The following is a 20854-nucleotide window of genomic DNA, read 5'->3' as shown; positions in this document are numbered from 1 at the left end:
TTTTGAAATATATATATAAGTGCAAAAAAAGTATAACTAGTTACTAATAATTTTATTTTCATTATTTATGCAGGAAACTTGCGTTCTTGGAATACGTCGAATATATTAAATTATTAAAATATTACAAATCTGGTGTGAATTGTTTGGTATCCCGAATGTTCCACGCGAAGAAGAGTTTTATGCAATACCAGCTGGTCATCACGAAAATTTACGTGGTATACGGAAAGTTTCAACATGTCATGTGTTTCTGATACACCATTCACGTGTTTTTCTCATAGACAGAATCACTCCTAGATAACTGCTATCATTGCTTGTCACTGAGTTATATTAAGAGTGCCTCTAGAGATTGGTCAAGACTGTGTTTTTTTCTCCTTAAAATATATAACTAATTATGCAACGTGATCTGCCGCCATTTCTTTTTCGAGCAAATATGGTAAACACCGAATCCTGCGTAGGTGCGACTGCTGGGACTAATGAACAGTTTGGTTGGTTTTTATAATAAGCCCAAACGCGTTAGGCCGTTATGATGCACAACGTAAATTACATTAGTAAACAAACGTTGTTAACTAACAGATGTGTGGTTTTTTTTTAAGAATAGCGATTAAGTTTTTTATTTTCACGTATTTATTAAACTCACTGGAAATATCTGAGGCGTTCAAATAACGTTAGAAGGTAGCTTATGCTTTCGTGTAGTAACGTCGTATGTTTTGCTGGCAAGATAAAAAAAAAGGGTACGTTAGCTAGGACGTTCGTAATAAATGTGTATAAAGCAGCCGATAGAAGGGGAAGGTTATCTAAACGACGGTCGATACGCTGGGAGAGAAGAGCGTTCATAGACCGCCTGCTTGAGTTGGGTTATCTGTTCATGTCGGCGGAGCGTGTGTGTGTGTTTTTTTTTTTCTCGAGAAGATAAGCGAGCGTCGCAGAAGGCTTGGAGCCGCGACAGCTGATCCGCCGCTGTTGTTTATCGCCGCGCGGGGGCGGTGAGAGAGAGACAGCGACACAGAGATGGACAGAGACAGAACAACACCCCGAGATAACTTTTCTTGCGAAGTAGACGACCTTGCTTATCGTTTATCGCTCACTATCGTATTGCGTCCCAAGATATTTCCTGCACAGATAGCTTGGCCAGTAATTAATTTCGCTGCAGCGTCCCTGAAATAACACTGTTGGGATTATCAGTAGGATCACGGACGATTTTACGGAAATTTACCGTAAGTACGCTGGAAACTTGGTCCGTAACGTCCAAAAACGGGACTGATCTCTCCTCTCTTTTACATTTTTCATATACATAGCTTTATTATGCACATCGCGAAGGTTCGGAAATCAAGGGTGAATATTGCCGGAGCTACGTATAGCGATATTCGCCTTAAACTCAATCTAAAATTCTTATCTCGCCCCCCTATTTTCCCCATTTCAAGTCAGTCTAGTTCTTTCCAATTCGGGCACATTATCCCTGAAGAATTAAAAGGTGCTACATAAAAATCAGAAGATGACTTTATTCTCTTGCAGTCTTCAAAATGACAGAAAACTGCTGCTAAACGAATTTCGAATTGAACCAGGTTTTCATCACGCACCATGCGGTAAACGTTAATGGACGGACTGCTTATATTGTTTTATTAGAGTAGAAATCCAAGAGAATTAATATTGTATTAGTTTGCATGCAGTGCAATAGCTTCGTCACAAAGAAAAATAATACTCTCGCACATTCCAACTTTTTAACTACAAAATCAATAAAATTAAAACTCTTCAAAGGTTGTATCGACGTTTCGCCCTGCATTGCAGCAGGCATCTTCAGGGTTGAGCGTAACGTCGGTCCAATCTACTCCGAGCTGCTCAACCTCGTAAGCCAAGATAATCTGCCTGCAATTAACTGTAATATTATAATCATAATGAAACTAATCACGCAAAGTTACGATAATTAACGCATTTTTAAATTCTTTGGAGGCATCTAAATGACATTTTGTTTTAAGAGCGTGAGCGAAAAAAAATGAACGGGTTTTTGTAAAGGCATGATCTACCAATGGCGATGAATTGCTTACTCTGAAATGCGGTATGTAAATTTTTTGATCGAAACCGCACATTTTTTTTCTTTCAATTTTACGGTTTCCTTTTTGTCGTTCGCACAAACAAGTGGGAGCTAACGAATATTATCAAGAACCTATCGGCTATCGTATTGCCTCCTCTCCTAATTATTTCCTGCTTGCAGCATAGTACCGTATAAGTAGGGGCAGGCAATTTTCGCGAATAAATCTGAACGCCTATTAGATTGCAACAAGGTATAACCGCACCAGAGGTTTCTTCCTTGTGATTGGCGGCCGTCTGCGAGAGAAGTCGTTTCTTTTTTTGACCGAGCCACTCAGGATGCGTTTGCTTCCGCACTGAATTACTGTGATTGGTGTTGTAGCAATCGACATGCGCCTGAAAGAAATTCACCCAATCACGAAACACAGGCGATGCTACAGTGTTCTACGGAATCTTTTCGCGAAATCTGCATGGCCCTACGTATGAGCGATCAAAAGTTGGCAGTTGGAAATAAAAAATCGAGACGAGACTTCAACCACGGTCACACAGCACGCCTCGAGCCGTGTTTGTTCCGAGCCCCCCCCCCCCCCCTCTCCGACACTGTTGACAGAAGACGATAGGAGCCGGGAGCTTCCAGGAGCGCTGACTGGCGCCTCAGCTCGGCTGACTGACTGACGGGCGAGCGGCGCAGGTGTCTTGCGCGCGCTGGTCAGCGTTCCGCGAACTGACAGCTTCCGCTCACCCCCCTTGGCCCCCAATCCCCTCCGGGCCCCGAGTCCCTCCGTAGCGCGAGCGGCCTTGCTTTTCAGATTGTTTCATAGACGTCGTCTCCTTTGATTCCGTCAGTACCGCGACAACCGCTTCGTTTCACTTTCACGAGCCAGGTTGCATTTTTTTTTTGCTTGATTTCCATTTTAATGGAAATCTGTTTCGAAAATGACTTCGGGTGTCTCACCATGACGCATATTTTTTTTCTTTCAAAAAAAATATATATAATTTTTATCGATGCCGGATTTTTTTTATACAAATGACAGATAACTTACAGCACATCATACGTTTTGTGACCACATTTACTTAAAAGAAAAAAAAACACAAACTTCAATGCTTTTTTTCGTGGAACATCCGCAGCAACTGGCCTACACTGTAAATTTTATTGTGTAATTTTACATGTTCTGGACGCGTGCAACGTTTGCAAATAATACAATCAAAAGGGTAAAAGTTTAATTACTAGGATTTTATAAATTTACGAAATACATTTGTTTTTTTTTTTCTGTGGCATTAAGTTTACAAATGCAGTGCGTTTTTAAATTTACTTTTAATGCCAGTTAATTTGTATACATTTAGTAAACTATGAAATAAATGCATTAAATTGTACTTTAAAATAATATTTTATTGATTGTAGCTTATGTATATATATTTTTTCGATGTATACATATATCTATTATTTGTAACTGTTGCTATTGATTAATCAAATACATCTATTTAACTAAGGGAAGAAAAATATCAAATTCAATGCATTCCGACTCCTAGTCAGCTCCTCCAGTGTGATGTATTTCCACAGATAGGCATAATATTGTGTTCAACTTGTTAGAATAAACATAAATAATATGTAACTTAAGTTAATGAGGCTTTCGTTAGTATGAATTTGTATTTTAGAAGACACTTCGGCCTTACCGTGAATAAAGTTTTGCACTTTGACAATTACGTATTTTTTAAATATTATAAAATTTGGACAAAAACATGACAGTAATTATTTTACTACATTTTGTATGTATTCGCATAATCATTCGATGTGCGATTTAAAAACCTTTATTTAGTGTAATTTTTAAGATGTAAATTTTTGTAATTTACCTGAACTTGTAGTAAAATAACACAAATTGAAATTGTTATGAAATTGCAAAAACCTAGTCTCCATACTTTCTCTACGTTCCAAACAATATGACAACCATTTATTTCTTCAACTGTACAGAAATTATCCTAAACCCTCATCAAACTATATCAAACACTTATTTTTCTCAATTGGTAAACTTTACGGACATTGCCGTTACTCCGTCTCCCCCTCATACATTCCGTCGAAGCTCCTAATTCTTCATTTGGGTCCATTATACCGGTAATACAGTTTATCAGGTTAAAGTTATCAACTTACATTTAGCAAGAGATTTACCAATAACTAGAGACCTGCAAAATTCGCGGATTCATTCGGTGATAGGCTAGAGTTCAAACACTATACCTCTTACATAATTTTGCTAATTTCTTACTGTTCATCTGGACGAATCTCAACCAAAGAAGGATCGAATCACAGACAAACCAGCTGAGACGGAACTTGCGTTATTTTCCAGAGTGTACAGGGATATGTGCAGTCTATCCTGAAGGCCATCGAAACCGCGAATTTTGCAGGTCTCTACCAATAACACAAAATTACAGCTTCGTCTAAGCTTGGTGTAGTGCTTGAGTTGGGGTGGATTCCTACCCACTGTATCCTTGTGGAACCGCCACTGACGGAACACTTCCACTCACTCTTGGTTTCCTTGGATTGCTACCCAGCAACAGGTCGTCGCTTCGTGCGCGGTAGCGTGGCGTGACTAACCAGTAACCGGACTGAGAGAGAGGGGAAATTCGCCAGTGATGTAAGTCGCCGACACCGTCGAAGTCATGATTTCGTGAAGCTGTAGTGTCGTCAGCCGACTGGAACTGTGGCCTTGAGAAGCCGAGCCTCGGCCAGCTGACAGTCGCTTCCATTGGCTCCCCTTCCTAGGTCACGTGGCCGCCATTTTCTACAAGGATTGCTGGACCTGCAAACCCCCCCACCTCCCCCCTTCTATTGTGTTCGGCAAGGATTGCTGGCCTTGAATTATTTAAACTTATATTTTCTTTTACTTAAGATATCCATACACATAATATCGTTTTTTTTTTTAGGATAACAAATTTTTAAAATTTTTAAGGTTCTCAGTTTATGAATTGTAAAAACAATATAAATTATGGAAAACATTGCATTTAAATGCTGTCTCAGATAACTTTGAAATGTCAAAGATAGCGTAAGATAGTCGGTGGAAACATTAATTTTATTTGTAAATTATAAATTAAATAATTTTCTATAAAACTACGGAAACTGTAATAGCATTAAAATCCGTGTCAAAATAATTTCAATCGTGATTGTATTTGGTATTAATTATTAGTCATACTATGGAAAAGTAAACAAGCATTACTATCATTTTGGCTTAAACATATAACAATTATTTTGAGGTATTTTTATGTGCTCATTGAGTAGAAATTGCTGGTATTTAATTTAAACCGTAGCTGTAATTTATTACTTTTTGCATGTGTGATTATAAAAAAATAATCAGGCCAATTTGATACTGACACTCTGTAGCAACCATGATCGATATTGGCAATATGCTCACTAGCCTTAATTCACTTCCGTCTCTGTATTGTTCGTCTTACACTGCAGCAGCAATCAGCCTCAGGAAGGTATGAAGTTAGGGCGTGGGTATGTACAATCTTTGTCATAATGAAGGTTAATGGGAATTAATTGCTGATGTGTCGTTAACATCTTTGTTCTAATTCGTTTCAAGCTATTATACAGCTTGTAGCATTGGCCTGTATGCTGTTACGGTTTATTTTGCTCACCAGTGAGCACCCATTCCATAGACTAAAGGCTAGATTACTATTGAGAACTTAAAAATTAAAATTATTAGTCATATCCTTAAGATATGACATGTATTCTAGGAAAATTGTTTATGATTGTCGTGTAGGAGTTTTGACGAGTACTGTGCAAATTAGCTGTTGACCTAAAGAATTATCAGAAATAGTTGTATTTTATATTTTCCTTAAGAATTATGGGAAGCACCAATCAGACCTCAGCAGATTGTTTTGTTGGTACGAAGTAATGTTTCCTTGGGGAAAGCAGGTTACTAAGTTTTTTTTTTTTGTAATATGCCTACCAACAGTTTAGAAACTTATAAATATAGGCACACCATATACATACGGATCACTCGCTTAAAATACAAACACAAATTAATCAAACACCAACAACAGTTACACAAGACAAAAAAACTACACTAAAAAAATAAACATAATATTAAAACAATAAATTTATAACATTTATAAAACATATAAATAAGTTTATAACTATTAACAGAAGAGAGTTGTAAAAATAGTAACAAAACAATAACGAATAAAATAAGAGAATATATTTGCCGTGTAATTTTGGAAAGAATACGTGTAAAATAGTGACTATTTTTAAAAAGAAAATTATAAAATTCGTAAGTTACTTATTTAAATTGCACGTTAATTTTTATTGAAATTTTTAATTAGTCCATAAATAAGATTAATATTCATTTGGATGGTGCACACTGAAGACAAACAATTGACTATTACATTGAGGGACTCTTAGGCCAGTATTTTCATGGACATAATGGGATTTGAATTCGTAATTCTAACAAAGAGAGCGTCAAGCTAAATATTCTGTAATCTGAAAGAAGAGTCAAGTTGGTTTTGGAAGATTCTTTTTATTTTAATTTTTCAATTTTATAACAATCTGTTTTAATGTTATTACAAATAATAGAGAAGTGCATATTCTTATTTAGTTGTAATTAAAGCAAAGTAAAGTGAAATAATTTAGTCGGATTATTAACATAAAGAATGATGAATGTTATTAGGGCAAGGATTCTACGGTAGGAAGAATGTAAATAATCTACACTATTATGAATTATGATTTAGAAACTAAAAATAGTCCAAGATATTTGGTACAAGATGTTTGAGAGGTTATCAAGTAGTCTAAATTAATATTTTATTTATTTAACTGAGTGAAATTTTCTAGTGAAGGTAATTATCTTTGTTTTGTGTTGAGGGTAACACCAATTATCAATTCGAATGGTGTCGTTTCGGAGTAATATACAATCATTAAATGTAGTAGTTTTCCTATAGATTTTCAGATTATCAGCAAAAATAACGCCCATTACGAAATGAGAAAGGAATAAGGAATTACTTCCGCATTAACAAAATCATAATATCCTTATAAATTGCAGCAAATCATAAAAGAGCCCTGATCATTATATTTATTTTTGTTTTATGATATTGGGAATTGATTACTGGTTCTTTCTGGTTGTTTCCGGTTAATTTTTGCTATACACTGGTTAAAAATGTTTTTTCGCAATAATAAATTAATGTACATATATTTATACATCTTTGAAGTGAACAGCCATCTTCAGATACATCAATTGGTCTGAAATAGATTATATCAGCTTTAAATTTAATATAATTATATATTAAAGATATAATTCACGATTCTTATTTGTGAACGAATTCTAACTTACGAGAGCTGAAATGCTGAAGTTTTTAGATTCAATCGTAGCCGTGTGTCTGGCATTTCTAGTTCATAAGCATTGTCACCAAGAATAAACATGCGACATTAAAAAAATTATCAATCAGCAACTATTCCTTACCAAAATGCACCTCATAATTGCAGGCGATGTCTACAAATACAAAAATTTCCTCATTTTTTAATACGGCTGCATTCTCGCCTGTTTTTAGGGGCTGGAAGTTCTACCTCGGGCTTATTTTGATAATTCTTATTTATCATGAAAACAAGATTTTTTTTCAATAATTTGCTTTGAAAGCGAAACTGCGTGAAAGTTGAATAAATGTGAACATTACGCTTTTATACTCCTGTAACGTCTCGAGTCTTTGAAATGTTTTCTGGAACACTTCCCTCTTCCAAATGTGCTTTTTCGACAAGGCGCAAGCTAACACTCGAGAAAGTTGAGAAAGATTTGTTGCGTTGTCGCGCCTTTTAGAATGTGGTTGCTGAAAATGTTTGCGTTCTTTTTTGCGTAGTTCGTAAACCAGGCCTTATTATTAATAATACCTCCGTGGTTAGCCTTGCGTGAGCGGTCTCTCTCTCTACCCTCTTAGCTCAGACCTTGTGTACCCGGCCGTCCAGCTGCCACGTTGTCTCTGGAGCGGCGTCTTGCTCTCTGGAGCGTGCCCGCTGGCCTTCAGCTGGCACACTGGCGCGCTTACGTGACCGTCGCGCCGCTACGATCCGCAACACACAAAAAAATCCCCCCCTCCCCCTTTCTTTTTTTCAAGTGTCAACCTCAGCCCATGCGCGTGTGCAACTCAAGTATCTCATCTATGCAACATACATCCTGGGGGGGAAGGGGGGGGGGGGTAAACACTAACGTGTTACGAAGTGAAAAATTTCTAGTGCGCAGGAGACCATTTCCCAAACCCATAGATAATGACACGGTCTCTCTCCCTTATTTTTTTGGGGAGAGGGACATCTGTTGCCCCAAACTTCCGCGCATGCACGGAGCTCACTTTTTTTCCCCCGGTGATTTCGTCCAAATGGCGGATCCGCGTCTGGTGCCATTTAATTCGTATTATGGTAATTTTTGTGATCATCGGGGAATGTACCAAGCGTTTTGGTGCGCCAAATGAAACTTTATGGTAGCGAAACTATCCCTGGAATACGTTTTGTACACTTAAATGGTCATATGTGTTTCTATTTTTTTTGTGCTATGGTGCTGCTGTCTCTAGTATTTTTGCTGTAACAATTTTATTGATGGGTGCGAAACGTCCTCTAAATTTGTTGAAACCAGACTATATTTATCTATCCATAATTTTCCAAACGGAAAATCTTACAACGCTAGTTGAAAGTAATAATAGCTTAATTTAATTTGCATAATAGAATATGTTTTAATACTTCTCAAAATACTAACTTAAGTAATCGGCATTGTCAGTATTAATGCAGGGTGAAGAATTGCCAATGTTCTGATCAAAGGGCCGAGAAAGATAAATGGGAGTGGTTATCGATATATCGTGTAGAAAGTGATCTTCCTCTTGTTTGGTAGGTCAAATTTGCAAAATTTCATCAAGCTGAAAGTAAAAATAGGAGATTTCTATTTTAAAAAAACTTACAGATACACACATGGACAAGTTTTTTAAACTAAATTTGTTTCAGTATTTTTTTGTTTGAAAATGTTTGTATGTAAATTGTGTACTTGCAGTATACGGGCTAGTTCTTGAAAAATTAGAAAAGTCAAAACATAAGGGGGGGGGGGGGGGAGGATTTCCTCCGTTCCTGCCGGCAACTGCTTAGTCCATCCCTCGACAGAGTGCACTATAAGTTTGAACTAAGTGCGTAGTAAAAAAAAACTAAGAAATAAATTTTCTGTAAATATTCAAATTACTTATGAACTTTTCCTCACTTTAGCTGGTTTAGGAAAACTTTTGAAGAAGCAAGGTCTACCTCTTTGTGATGAACTGATAACCCAGGAAGTATTTCCAAGGTGGTTATGTTGAGTTCCATTTCGAGAAAGAAGCCGTCCTTGTTTCAGACTCCCATGCAACGATAAATTCCGAGTTAATTGCCGTACGTTAATGCACTGGAATGGTTTAAGACGCTAGACCCATATTATATTTTCCGGAACCATCAAACCTGTATTTATGTGCGTTTATTTCAGTGCTTTTAAGATGTGCTGAGTGCTCTGCCTATTTATATAGTTACCATTGGTTCAAAATATCTCTTTACTTCATTATGTTTCTAAGAGCGGATACACTAAAGTTTTGCTCACACATAAATAATTTTACGGGCGAGAAGATGTAGCTTACTTTTAAAGTTCAATTTTCATTTTTTTAATTTCATTTTTTCTTATATGCCAAATGTAATTTCAAACTATAAATTATGTTCATTGTGATGCTAAAATAACTGAATTCAAATGGCCGCAAATTAATTTAATTGTCATTAGCTAGGCACTTAGCAAAAGTTTGATCATGATTTCACGGGAACATAGGTTGTTCAAACAAGAAACTTTCTGCTGTTTACCGTTTCCTGCCACCATAAAAATGTAAATAAAATCAACAAATTAAATTATCAATATCACCATAGTTAATTGAAATGTAAATTAAAATACCATTTCCACCAATGATGTAACATGATTAAAATTTAATAATCTGAGTCTTAAATTTCTGAGCTGCTTTGAACAACAGGAAGGAAATGCCATCATGGAAATATTTTTATGTGATAGCCTCTTCATAATGGTTTATCAGAAATATGTATTTCATTCATGCATAACATCACATACATACTTTGTATCTGTTAAAAAAAAATTGCTTGCTGCTATCAAAGTTTTGTGACTGTCTATAAACTTTTAATTACTATTGCTATCTGTTTTTCCATGTGAAAATTTAATTCCTAGCTGAGTTGGCAACTGTTGATGAGTAGACTTGTATTGAGTATCTAGAACCACTGAACATTCCCCTGGTGGGTTAAAATCAACATACTGCATAAAATATGTTTTTGATTTTAACGAAGTACATTTCTTGCCAATACATTTGAATTTACTTTCAACATTTATATATATTTATAAATATATATTTTTTTCGTTTTCTATGTAAAAAACTTTAAATTGGAATTAATACTTTTTCCTGATGATGCATTCAAGAGATTTTTCATTTATTCATTATATTTATGTATAATATTACAAAAATAATAGGTAAACAATTTGAACATTTTAAAATTATGCTGTTCTTCCCCCTAATAGGATTTCTAGGTTTTGTTACAGCTGTCCATTTTATTTTTTGGCTTTGCTTTTAATTGTGGGTTATTGGATAACAAATGTGTGTCACATGAAATATATTAGTGTTCATGAATGAGATTTACAATGAAAAGTATTTAAGTTTTTAATTGTTTAATTTCTGTGTTTCAGACCAAGAAGAACAATCCTAATCATATCAAGAGGCCCATGAATGCTTTCATGGTGTGGTCGCAGATAGAGAGACGCAAGATATGTGAACAGCAGCCGGACATGCACAATGCTGAGATTTCAAAGAGACTTGGCCGCAGGTGGAAGACACTGACGGAAGAGGAGCGACAACCTTTCATCGAGGAAGCTGAACGTCTTAGGCAGTTGCACATGCAGGAGTATCCAGACTACAAGTACAGGCCGAGGAAGAAAACAGTGAAATCTCCAGCCAAAGCATCGCCAAAGAAAGGGAGGAAAAACTCCACTTCTGTCCAGAGGAACGACTCCAACAACAACCATCACTCGCCCACTGGAAAAGATCGAGCTAGTGCACCGAACCCTGTCGCCCGCACTCGTGTTACCCATACCTCGTTCAGTGGTCATAACCGGTTCAAAACTCGTTTGAACATGGATAAAAAATGCAAAGACAATGTTCGCACCAACCGTTCTTCATACCAACAGTACGCGCCTCAACCTCCAACAGCCACAGCTAAAGTTCCGTCCAGCCCCTCGTGTATAACTCCCAATTCTCCAGAAAGCGCGTCGTTCTATGATGATGCCAGCATGTTGATGGAAGCCAAGTTGAATGCTGCCGTAATGGCCGTGTCACGGAAAGTCAGTGGCGTAGTAGATGAAGATTTCGAACATACCTTCTCAGAAAGGAGGCCCAGAGATATCCTGAACTACAGCGCAAAACTGGAGGTTTCCAGTTTCGATAATGCGGAACTGAATGTAAAGTTGGAACCAATGGACTATGATGAAATCACAATAAAGGATGAGCCACTTGAATGTGAATCTGAAGCTACTGCTATTAGAGATTTAAGGCCCGGAGAAAACCCTAGTTTGGCGGACCTTGACTCTCTAACGGATCTTCTTCAGATAACACCTGATTTCAAGGTTGACTTGGACACGTTTACACCTGACGATCTCGAGTCATTTGACACCACGAGTTCCAGTTCTGGGTCTCATTTTGAGTTCTCATGCACACCTGATGTGGTTTCTGACATGCTCTCCGGTATTGGTGGTCATCATGATTGGCTGGATACTTCTTTTGCCAGTATAATTAACTGTTGAACTTTTGAATTGTTACTGAGCTACAAATCAGTGTGACTTTTGATAAGTTTTGAGTTTTACAACAGTGATGGAAACTACAGAATACTTGCATAGTGTAATAACTAAGAGTGATCACACAAGGCCGCAGTGAATTTGACAGTGTGTAAAGGACATAAAAAAATTGTTTTACCAGAAATGACCCCCAGAAATCTAAAATAACTCTTTTTTCACTTATTAATAATATGCTTCAGGAAACACCTAGTATTTCAGTGACACAGCAAGTTGCAAACAAAATTTCTTATAAACCAAACAGTTTCTTAATACGTGTGTTGTGGATCCAATAATTAAATTGAAGTGGCATGGTGTTAAATAGGTTCAGTCATTCCTATTTTGATAGATAGTTTGTGATCACTCTGTAGGCCTCATGCATATTCTGCCATAGCTGACCATGTTGAAAAATTCACTCAGTAAAGTTTGATCTCTTATATTATGTACATTGTAAATGTTTTAATATGTCGAGCCTAGTTCCAGTAAAGGCAGTTTTAAACCACTAAATAGTGCCTACGGATCCATTTATCCAGGATCTTTCGTACAAAATAATTATGGAAGGTAAACTGCACAGGGCCAAACTAAATTATCTCCATAGCACAAATTCCAGGGATAATATATCAGGCTGTGATGACCCTAATTCCATGACTTTCTTGCTTCATTCAAATTTTCACTGTGTTTACCTTCAAAAAAGCAATGTAAAACTTTGTGTATTATTTTCTGCTGTCTACTACTACGCCGTAGTGTGGTCCAACATCACAATATTTCTACTGTTCTGCGGTATGTATCGAAACTATCCTCACATATGAGTCATTGAACGGCTGTTGTGAATTGGTGCCAGGACTCCTTATAATGATTTTATGAACACATTTTGTAATTATTTTTATTAAATATGTACTTAAAATATGATGTTACGTATTTACCAGTAAGTGCTAGTTTTTTTTGCGAAATTATATCAGCACATTTGATTTTATTCTTAATTTTTATTAAAAATATATGTGTGATAACAGTTTGAAGTATAAAATGTGTGGCATGTATCCAATATAAATATCTAAATTAATATTTCTATGTTTGAAGATTATATAGCGGTGAAATTTGTAATTATTAGTAATCTAGCATTAATGCTATTAATTTTTTCAAAGGAAAAAGGGTCATGGGATTTTAAAAACTTCTGTACAATATGTTTTTTATCAGACATTGTGTATTTAGGTCAGTATAAAATTATTTCCCTAGTTAACTGTGCTAGGTTGTTACAATGTCTCAGGTGAATTATTCCAGCCAAATAAGATATGGCATGAAAGCATAGTGCTATTTTACCACCATTTTGTAAATTTTTTGAATGCGGGAAAAGTTTCTTTCTCCGTTTCTTTAAACTTCCTTTTCAGGAAAGGAAGTCAATTATACGCTTATGTAACTGAATTTTGTTATAGTTGAAACTAATAGTCATTTGTATGTTAGCCAAGTAGTTTTCATAACTTACAAGTAGACAAAAAAATTTAAGGTTATACTTTTAACGTTCATATACCACAATTTTAGGCGCTCACTGAACTGTGGTTCATTTTGTTTTCATGTGGAAAATATGTATGTGATAAAATACTGACTGTTACTGCTGTCTTCTTTTATGTACTGTACTTGTTTTACTGTAATAGGTTTGAGTTTTGAATATGTACATTTGGGAAGTCTTGGCTTTTCATAGTCAATCATGTGTGTCTGCAAGAATTAAGTGAACATGTTGGTACTAAAATTTGTGTAGTGATGCATCTTGCAGTGTCTAGTTGAGAAAGGTTTTAAATGACAGGAGTTACACAGCTTGTACAGTCACAGGGGCAGTGTGTGGTGTTTTTCTTCATTTTGTACTCTGTTAGTTTTTACAGAATGGTTATGTTTTTTTTAAAATACACAGTAGACACGTAACCTAATCTGGAATTAAATGTATTCCATTATTCTCTCTCAGATTTTTGTACCAAAATATCATTTTATTTTATCAGCACTTCATTTTAAGTATTTGCAGAGTCAATATAGTAAGTTCCAAAATTAATGGTATGTACTACATATTGTGATAAATTAACCGTTATGGATGCAGCCACAATGACTGTATAATTTTGTTTGTATTATAGTTGTGCTGAACCTATTAGGGATTTCCTTTAATTTTGCAAATCTTTGTGTAATGGCATGTGCCATTGTTGTTTCTAAGTCAGTTTGTATTCTACAGGAATGTTACAGTAATAGATCATATTTATTATTCCATTACAGCATATTAAGTGTAATATTTGTTTCTTGATTGTTTCTTTTATTCACTTTGTTAATAATAATTATTTCTATGCTTTGTTTCTAGTTTTCCTCTTTATTTGTTGCGTTGTTGTGAGTGGCCTCACATCTGAAAATATTTAAAGGAGATAATTTATGAAACATATTGGCAATATTTTTGCATATAATGTGAAAAGGTAGTGTAAAGTAACAGTAACAACCATTTTGTAAACAGCCAATGTATGATAATTCTTATATATATTATATAATTATAGTTGATCCTGTGTACATTTTGTATTGTACTTTGTTTATAAATACATGATGGTATGTATGTACCACCTCATTTTTTACATCATATTTATTTTTTCCTGTATTTGTATTTGATTTCTGAACAGTTTTCACCTACAGAATTGTCATATATTGAATTCCCGTTCAAAAAAGTATCAAGATAAATATAGCCACTTAATATTATGTGCTTGTAAAATTTTTCTCCACTTAATTAATGCAGACTTACAAACTATTTATACACTGAACGGATTTTAAAACAAGAGTTTAACATACACAAAGTTGACTTAATAATAAGCATATGCAGATAAAGTTTGTTCAATATAAATACTAGTTTGCAAAGACCTTAAATTGCTATCACCATATTCATAGAGGTCTTTAGTTGGGGACTTTTGAATGTTGTGTTTGCACACTTATAAAAAAATATTATTTTACTGCTCTAGGTATGTCCTATTCACACTAATTTAATAGCTTCAATTCTAAAGGTTATTACAAAATTTAAATTTTTGTTTCTTATTGTCATAAAACTAATTTACTTCAAATTACAAAAAAAAAGTTGTTCCAAAAGAACGAAATATTTTTACCATAACTCTCGTAATATTTGAAGAATTTGATATGGTTGGTAACATTTATTCGCCTCTTAATAATCACAGATATATTTAATCAGAACAAAAATGTATACTGTCTGTAAGTAAAGAACATTGTTAATATGAAAAAAAACTAATATTTACAGGTTAGACAAATAAGTACACTTTGGTCGATTTGGGTTAAGTATTGGCTAAGTTCCCTAGGAGAATGGAATGGTGTTACTTTAATACTACGTGATCAGTTGAGTTCTCTTAATGTCTCAGAAATTGTTCATTTAAGATAACCAACTTTTTGGTCCACTTTTAAACATGAATGAGTAGCTGCTTGCACATTTCTCAATAAATCTTAAGTATTTTAATCATTAATTCATGTGCTGTTAATAATTTATCCAAATTTTATTACCAATAACTAAATATAAGGGATACTAACAATTTGAAACATATAGGGGAAAGACGCCTATATTGGACCAATGCCTAAATTGTACCACCGGCCTAAATAGCAAGTCTGTGGAGTGAGGTGGCATCAACATGAACTACTTGCACAACTGAGCCATTCGTACCTTTGCGAGGGCTGAAACGGACGTGGACTCTAGTGTGTGAAGAAAGAGTGTTTTCGGTTCATTGAAAGTAATATTTTATGTGTTTTTCTAAGAAAAACAACTATTTTAGGGATAAAATTCTTCTGATTTGTATTCGTAATCAGAACGCATTTTCAATTAATTTCGATATTATATACGACAATATTATTAGCATATTTTATTCAGTGATAACCTGAAAACATTGCCAGTTTCCTACTATGGACCGGTCCAATTAAGTTAAATTTTTAATTCGAAAATATAACATAAAACATTTTTTTAGTTTACTTTGGGAGAAAATATACTCGTTAGTATAAATGAGTTCCTTAAAAGGATTTTAATTTGAAACATAGTATAAATTACTTTAGTATTATGACCCTAAAGTTTAATCATAAACTAATTTTTTATTCGTTACAGTAGGCACATAATCTACCTCAGCAAAATTAACAATTAATCACCATTGAGCAGTTATTTTTATGGATTTATATTTCATAATCTACATAAAGTTAGTTAAAATGACTCTAGGATGGTTGAACACTGGAATAGGCTAGGTTTTGTGATTTACTTATTGGATTTTTTATTTTTTGTAATACATATTTTAACCAAATTTTTTAATTTAAAATATTTTTGTAAGGTGTGTTTCTTTTAGAATGGCTTAGCGCGGAAAAAAAATTGGAAATGTAACTGAGATGAACTTAGCATGGCAGTTTCAACATATCAAAATGGTAATTACGGTCTCAATGTCGGTGAATTATTTGACTTTCTAGAAAAAAAACTACGAAACTGATAACTATGGTGCTACAATAATTTACAACGTAGATGAAAGTGGATTCTGTACTGTGCAAAGGAAATCACAAAAATTGACTTAGGTACATAAAGGAGAAAAAAAAAGCTGATAGATACACGTTCAAATTGATCCAGTGTATTAAATGTAATTATTCTTGGGTACATTTAAAATGTGCTGGTGTCAATAAGGGAGTGAGGTATTTTTGTGGACTATGTAAAGTCAAAAATAATGTACTACATTGTAGCATCTTTAAAAGATTTGAGAATATAACTTTAAACGTATTTCGTAGATGAGAAAACATACAATATTTCGCCTCATGATCAGTAATATAACTTTTAGATTGTGATCAAACAAATATATTTGTTTTTTTTCCAGGCTTATAGTTGGTTATGTAATGATGAAATATTGTAAATATGTAAGAAAACATTCTATTGTAATGTTTGCGTATCATGTGTGGTTATTGAATTTTTTTATAACACCGCTGCATATTACAATACATGCATACATTTTAATACGATAGGGCTGTTGTGTGTGCCTTCGAGTACTGCAGCGAAACTGATAGTGTTAAGAGATGAATGTTGTTTTAACCAGCGCATCCTGTTGATGTGTAGCGGTATCAAGTGATATTTTTTCCGCATATAATTTGGTGCCTGCAGACATTGAATTATAGTTTTTTTTTTTAATTAAATTGTTTAAATCAAATATTTTATTCTAACACATCAAGCATTCTTTTAAGAATCTGTCTCCTGCACCAGGCTCGTGCATTATCCTGCTGTAACACAAATGACTAAAGACATGCAAAATTCGCGGATTCATTTCGCGATAGGCTAGCATCAAAACAACTATACCTTCGTACCGCTTCTGCGATTAGCCCACATTTTATCCTGGGAACTGTGAGCCAATGGGAAACACTAAACCAAGATAGTGCCGAATTACGGATAGCCTAGTTGAGACGGTAGCAAATGAACAGGTGTCATTTCCGCGAGTATTTAAAGGACTGTGGAATCTATCCTAGAGGTCAATGAATCCGCAAATTTTGCAGGTCTCTACAAATGACCAATGGTGCCTGGTGACAAAAATTATTTAAACAGTACAGAATGCAACTAGCTATGGTTGGTGATAGCCACATTTTTCGCGCATTCATTGACTAGCAAAGTAGACTTGAAACAATAAACATGTTCTTCACGTCGATGGATTAGACTACAGTGCTGTTGGCGGCCCTGAGCTAGTTGTGAACAGGAAGAGATTACCCAGTCATGTGTGACCCTCGAAAGTGTGTATCATTGTCATCGACCAATCAGCGTTCTTAAAAGGCTTGATTATTATAAAAGCAATTTGAGTCCACCCTGACGTAGGAATGGAACGAATTATCGGCCGTAACTGCGGTCACGCAGCAGTCAGAGCCGCAAGGTTGGGCAAGAACCCGTAACCCTGAGAAGGGCCTTTCTGTAGAAACACTACACGCCAAACATGTTCTGTACTTTCACAAAAAGATTCCTTTGGAAACCAGTTGCCCAGAATAGTTTGTAATGCTACAAAAAAATTATTGGAACTTAGTACAACACATGGCAATTTTTATTTTTTGGATGTATGAAATGAGTTTTTCGAGATAATACTTGAGTATTTCTTACGAAAATTTACGCATGTTTTGATTATTGATGTTCTTTTGGGGCATATATATTTTTAAACCATAGAAAAGATAATCAATTATTTAACTTTATTTTGTTGTATCATACTTTATTATGTGCGCAGTTATTACCGAAAATCTCTTCAGGGAACGATTTACAAATAACTTATAATTATTGGAGGCACTAAGGCAGCACAAAGCATAAATTTCCGTGTAATAATGCGAACACTATTTTGTAGTGATACAGTTTTCATTTAATTGTACAAATTTACAAATATCTGTACTTTTATCGGGGTTCATCTCCATCCCTGAATATTCAACTTTTCAAATATCGTACTTTAAAAAAATCCAAAAGAGTATATAAACCCGTTAATGGCCAAAACTTAAAATGTGTAAAAAAATCCAAAAGATTATATAAACCCGTTAATGGCCTAAACTTGAAACGTGACCTGCTGCGCATAACGCAAGTAGGGCCAATTTTTTTTCCGCTATAAGATTTGCCACCTAAGTGTTAGAACTTTGTAGCATTGACTGTGTTTTGAGGATGGCTGAGTTTACTTCAGGCTCATGTCTACTACTGGCAATTCAATCATAAGTATCATCCATTGTAGACATACCGTTGTGCAGTCTAGTATGCGTTCAAGAGTTTTTCACGTAAACTACCGGCCCTTATCATTGGTCGGTGAAAAAAATTCACATATTTAGAGGGTTTTAAGTGATTTCTTAACAACCTCTTCCTTTTTAAACTATTTCAGGGTTGTGAAGAGCACTGTAGTCCAATCATCGACATAAAGAACATGTATATTGTTTCCAGTCTACTTAGGTACCCAATGAATCCGAGAAATGGACGTAGCTATAATTATAATTTAAATGTTCCTAAATTTTTCGTGACACCTTCAAACAAACTGCGAACCAATAGCAAAAGCAGCTAAGTAAACTAAACCAATGTTCGAATTTTTTCCGTGTCTATAAATAAGACAAGAGTCCTACAAAATTCGAGTTCTGTCTCCAGGGTGAACTCTAATTCCCTATACATAATCGGGACGATGTGCTTTGTTTTTTGGCTGCTGAGGCCGCATTTCACCCTTCGTCGTAATTGCTCGCGATTGGTCAAAAACATTGTCATTGTCAACCTACGAATCATTGATAGAACCAATATCTTTAAAAAAAAAAAATTGTCTAGTCTGTTGCCGAATGATCATATTTAGAGACCAAAAAAATCGCAGATTCATTTAGCGATAGGTTAAATTTCAAATACTTATAGCTTCAATCTGCTTTTGCTATTTGTTCTCTGTTGATCCGGACGAATCTGGGCCAATGAGAAACCCTTAACCACAGAAGTCCCGAATTACAGGCAAACCAGTTGAGACGATTTATAAGTCAGCAGCCAATTAACTGGCATTATTTGCGCCAGTATACAGAGGACCGTGTTGTCTATCATGGAGATCATCGAAACGGTGATATTTTTTCCGCACAGAAAAAAAATCTGTTCTTTTAATAAAGACTCATTTGGAAACCAGTTGCCAAGAAATAGTAATAAAGATATTCTAACTTTTTACAACACATGGCTATGATTATTTTACATTATATGAATAAGTTTTTCGAGATAATACGGAGTATTGCGAAAAATACCGAATAATTTTGTATATTAATTGATGTTTTATCAGGAATTTTTTAAACCATGAAAAAGATTATCGAATATACCATAATTTGACTTTTATTTTGTTTTATTATGCTTATAAATGTGCGCAATTAATACCGGATAATACTGGGATAACACACAGCCTAAATTCCCCGTTAAGAATCCGAACCCAGTATCACTGCGAACACTCTTTTGTAGTGAAACAGTTGTTTTTCAAGTAAATGTACAAATTTACGAATATCTGTAAGTAGGAATATATAGTAGGTTCTGATGCACCGGCGGGTGCTGGGAGATCCATGATTCCGCGGCGGCCTTCGTAGATTACGTCACTTTCGATGGCCAACTTGGATAAAAGGTTTAGTTTTCTTTTCTCAAGCATAATCATTGTTTAAATTTATGTGTTTAAACATTGGACTTATATAAGGCTATTGTTCCCTGAGATTTTAGTGTGACAATTTACGTTTAAAACGCAATTAAAAAGAAAACTTACGCAAAAAAAAGGTTTTAATGGTTATTAACGTACGTTAAAAATTGTTACATGTACAATTATATCTGTATGTTGTCAAAGTTCTATAATTACTTAAGTTTTTTTTTATTACAATTATGTGTATAACCAACCATGTTTAAGTCATCCTGCCTAAATATTTTTCTATTGAATTAATGTTTCGTAACGTTAGGCAAACGTAAAATTTCTTGCTCCTTCCATAATCATTTTTATTTTTACGTTTACGCGTCATTGTTGAAAACGGGCCTTGGAAACGGTGCGGGCGAAGCCCAAAGCTACAACTGTCGAGCGGGCGTTATTTCCTTCCTTCCTTCCTTCCTTTCTTCCTCCGACGTTTGTGGCCGCTTTAAAGCGGCGTTTAGCATGCAAAAGGTTATGTTTATGAAACGGATCTTCGTGAGACGGCTAACCGGCGGCCCGGGCCCGCTTAGAATGCATCACGCGGAGCTAGCCTTCTCTATAACGACTGGCGCGGCGTCTCGAACGCGGATCGCAAGTGGCGGGGGGCTCCCGTGCAAACGGTCACGCGCGCATTTTCTTTTTCTTTCCTTTTTTTTTCTTCTTTTTTTTGCTTCCCTTTTCCGCGTTTATGGCGTGGCTCTTCCGAGAATCCCGCCCGGTCGCACTGGCGCGAGCAAGTCGGCTACCGCGGTCCCCCGCTGGCTTCCTGACGTCACGCCGCCGAACTGAGGAGGGCGAAATATCAAAAGTGCGAACAAGAAGGGA

The 20854-nt window shown here is 35.4% G+C and overlaps 1 protein-coding gene across 1 annotated transcript in view; it reads left to right on the top strand.

Annotated features, from left to right (window-relative positions):
* The window catches only part of LOC134532879 (putative transcription factor SOX-14), a 30767-nt gene extending 11135 nt beyond the window's left edge, over positions 1-19632 (top strand). The window contains exon 2 of the mRNA XM_063369884.1: positions 10737-19632. Within this exon, the coding sequence (XP_063225954.1) occupies positions 10737-11846 (1110 nt within the window). The 3' untranslated portion in view covers positions 11847-19632. The remainder of the gene's footprint in view (positions 1-10736) is intronic.
* Positions 19633-20854: the final 1222 nt, after the last annotated feature.

The sequence above is a fragment of the Bacillus rossius genome, chromosome 6 (assembly GCF_032445375.1).
Source record: "Bacillus rossius redtenbacheri isolate Brsri chromosome 6, Brsri_v3, whole genome shotgun sequence".
Lineage (NCBI taxonomy): Eukaryota > Metazoa > Arthropoda > Insecta > Phasmatodea > Bacillidae > Bacillus > Bacillus rossius.
Note: the sequence above shows the minus strand (reverse complement) of the source record. Positions and strands in the feature narration are given on the sequence as shown.